A 2,616-nucleotide genomic window follows, 5' to 3' on the forward strand; every position below is an offset into this window, starting at 1 on the left:
GATCATTCAATAAAAAAGCTAATTAAATGTTAAAATTTAAAATAAATATAATTAATAATTATAATAAATAGTGGGAGTCCTAAGGTGAACGTTTTTCTTCTTCAGATGGCTTTTCAAGTTGTCAAAGCTTTTCATATTATACTTTTCTTTGTTTTGAGATATCCATAGATGGTACTACTATTCTCATTTTAATTCTTACTAAAAATAAATGGACTTAGTAAGTCCAACTATTATTGCCTTTCAGAGTCCTCTTCAAAGTCAAGAGCTTCAATAAGTTTTATTCCCCATTTTATTTTACTATTTTCCCCAAAATAAAACTTTTTACGATTTATAATAAAATATTTTGATTTTCTTTATATTTTTAAAATAAATATGTTTCTAATACAATTTTCTATCTTAGCTATGTATAACTGTACAGTGAGGCTTCTTGGCCCGAAACAAAAACGATTATGTGTGTCAGTCTCCAAGTCTTTTTGGCCATAATAGTGTTTTGGCTTGTGTTTTTCCAGTTTGTGGCCGCAGCTAATCGATCGCTGAGAACCCATCATGGCCAGCCACTGGGTTCCGCTCGCAGCAAGGAGTCCTTCTCTCTCCCTCTTGCCCTCCTACTCTCTCTATGAGTTTCTTGTGCGCGGCACTTGCGCACTCTGTCGCGCACTCGTCCTGCGGTGCCCGAGCGTCCTGGGCACCGTAGGGAGTGCGGCTCAACTGTGCGACTCAGCGCATCCTTGCAGCTTCCTCCTCGGCTTTTGGCATTTGCGTGTCACCGGCAAATGGCCGAGAGAAGTGCGTTGGCTTCTTGTGGCCGAGTTTCGATCCTTGGCTAGCGACTCAAAGGACCTAGGGCAGAGGGTACAGCTCCTGCTGGTGCTGGTGGTGCTGCTGCTGGTAGCTGCACTGCTGTTGGTGGTACTGCTGCGGGTAGGGATCGTACTGCTGGTGGGCAATCTGCTGCTGTGGGTAATCATTGAGCAGACCGTAACCATGACTGCTGTGGCTGTGGTTGTAAGCGGGATAGGCGGCTGTGGCGTTGGCGGAGGCGGAAACGGCGGTGCTGATGTTGTTGGTGTTACCGCCGTGGTGGTACGGTGCTGTGGCCTCCAGTGGTGGCAGCAACGCCGCATAGCCCGCACCGCAGTGCTCCGGGGAGCCCTCGAGGGTGCGGTCCTTCTTGGACTTCATGCGTCGGTTCTGGAACCAGATCTTGATCTGTCGCTCACTCAGGCTCAAGGCATTGGCGATGTCGATGCGACGACGCCGGGTGATGTATCGGTTGAAGTGGAACTCCTTCTCCAGCTCCAAGGTCTGGTAGCGGGTGTAGGTCTGACGGGTTCGTTTCGAGTCTTTGCCATCTGAAGAGAAAAATAAAAGAAAGTATTGGTTAGTTATTGTTCGACAGATTCTCGAGAGTTCATCAAAATTTGAGTTTCCAGTTTTGATTTGTGGAACTCATATTTTGTTGGGGGATGATCCTTACCTGATGCCAAGGTTTCCTCGATGTGCGACCAATTGAAATCGTTTGCGTTGCTCGGGCCTGTCACAATTCGATGATTGATCTCCTGGCTGACAGCTGACGAGGCAGACGAGGACTTCTCCCCCGGCGACTGGGGTGGTGTGCTCAGTCCTTCGACGGGCGGCAGGGAGGTGGGCGTGGTTGGTGGCGGGGTGGCAAAGTCGCCATTCTTCAGCTTCAGCGACTGGGACTGTGCGGACTGGGGCGAGTAGACATCCAAATAGTCGACGTCCTCTGAGGTGCTGGGCGTGGGGGCTGCCACGTACTCTTGATCGTAGCTGGGGGCGGGGCTAGCGGCGGCGGAGGCTTTGGTGGCGGGTGTGGACGTCTTCTTCACCTGCTCCACAGTTGTGTAGAAGTAGTCGGGGGTGTACTTCAGTTTCTTCACGGGATTCATGAGCAGGGCCCGCAGAGTGCTGGGGCGCTCCTCGACGGCGGCAATGATGGAGGCGGCATCTTCTTCGGCCTTGCGCTTGGCGGCCTTGGGCGGGGGGGTGGCGGGCTGCTGGGTTACCTGGGGCACCTCGGGCACTTGGGGCACCTGTTCCTGCTGGCCGTAGTAGTAGCAGTTGTCCGAGTAGTTCTCCTGGGGGTAGTAGCCCTGGTAGCTCTGGTAGCTGGAGCTGGCCTGGTAGTAGCCGTTGCCGGAGGCGTTGTCGTAGTAGGTGGGAGGCAGGCTGTGGTGGTGGTGGTACATGTTGTACATGTTCATGTTCTCGGTGGAGTAGTTGTAGTGGCTGTTGGCGGCCATGTCTGTGATGTATGAAGCACTTTTCTGCTGTGTGTGAACTGCAACCTCTGCGATGTGAACGCGTCGCTGGTGAGTTTGCGAATGAGCTGGTCCTGCGGCAGATCCTGCATATATAGCAAAGTCCTGCGAGGCACGGCACACGCTGCTCGTCATAGCGCATAAATATCCCTGCGCATGACGCTTTGCCGCCCGCTGTTCGAACCACCCCTCCCTGCGAAATGTCCTTGCAGGCAGCGAGAGGGGAAGTTATCCGGAGGACTCGCCGAGTTATCCGTTCGGAGCCTACCTGCTGTGCTGCTTATTACCTACCCATCGCGCCCATTATCATCGCGAGTTATCCGGACGAGGCTGA

General features: G+C 52.1%; 1 protein-coding gene across 1 annotated transcript; it reads right to left on the reverse strand.

The window, feature by feature from the left end:
• Nucleotides 1–437: 437 nt before the first annotated feature.
• ftz (fushi tarazu) lies at nt 438–2,328 on the reverse strand. The gene is made up of 2 exons (XM_017247467.3): nt 1,478–2,328; nt 438–1,352 (listed from the first exon to the last, which is right to left on the reverse strand). Exons 1-2 carry the CDS (start codon nt 2,262–2,264, stop codon nt 841–843), a joined length of 1,299 nt encoding a protein of 432 aa, XP_017102956.2. The 5' UTR covers nt 2,265–2,328; the 3' UTR covers nt 438–840.
• Nucleotides 2,329–2,616: the final 288 nt, after the last annotated feature.

The sequence above is a fragment of the Drosophila bipectinata genome, chromosome 3R, assembly GCF_030179905.1.
Source record: "Drosophila bipectinata strain 14024-0381.07 chromosome 3R, DbipHiC1v2, whole genome shotgun sequence".
Lineage (NCBI taxonomy): Eukaryota > Metazoa > Arthropoda > Insecta > Diptera > Drosophilidae > Drosophila > Drosophila bipectinata.

Coding starts and splice junctions, on each gene's coding strand:
- ftz (XM_017247467.3), bottom strand. CDS start 2,264: ATGGCCGCCAACAGCCACTACAACTACTCCACCGAGAACATGAACATG. Junction 1,353..1,477: donor CGAGGAAACCTTGGCATCAG/GTAAGGATCATC, acceptor TTTTCTCTTCAG/ATGGCAAAGACTCGAAACGA.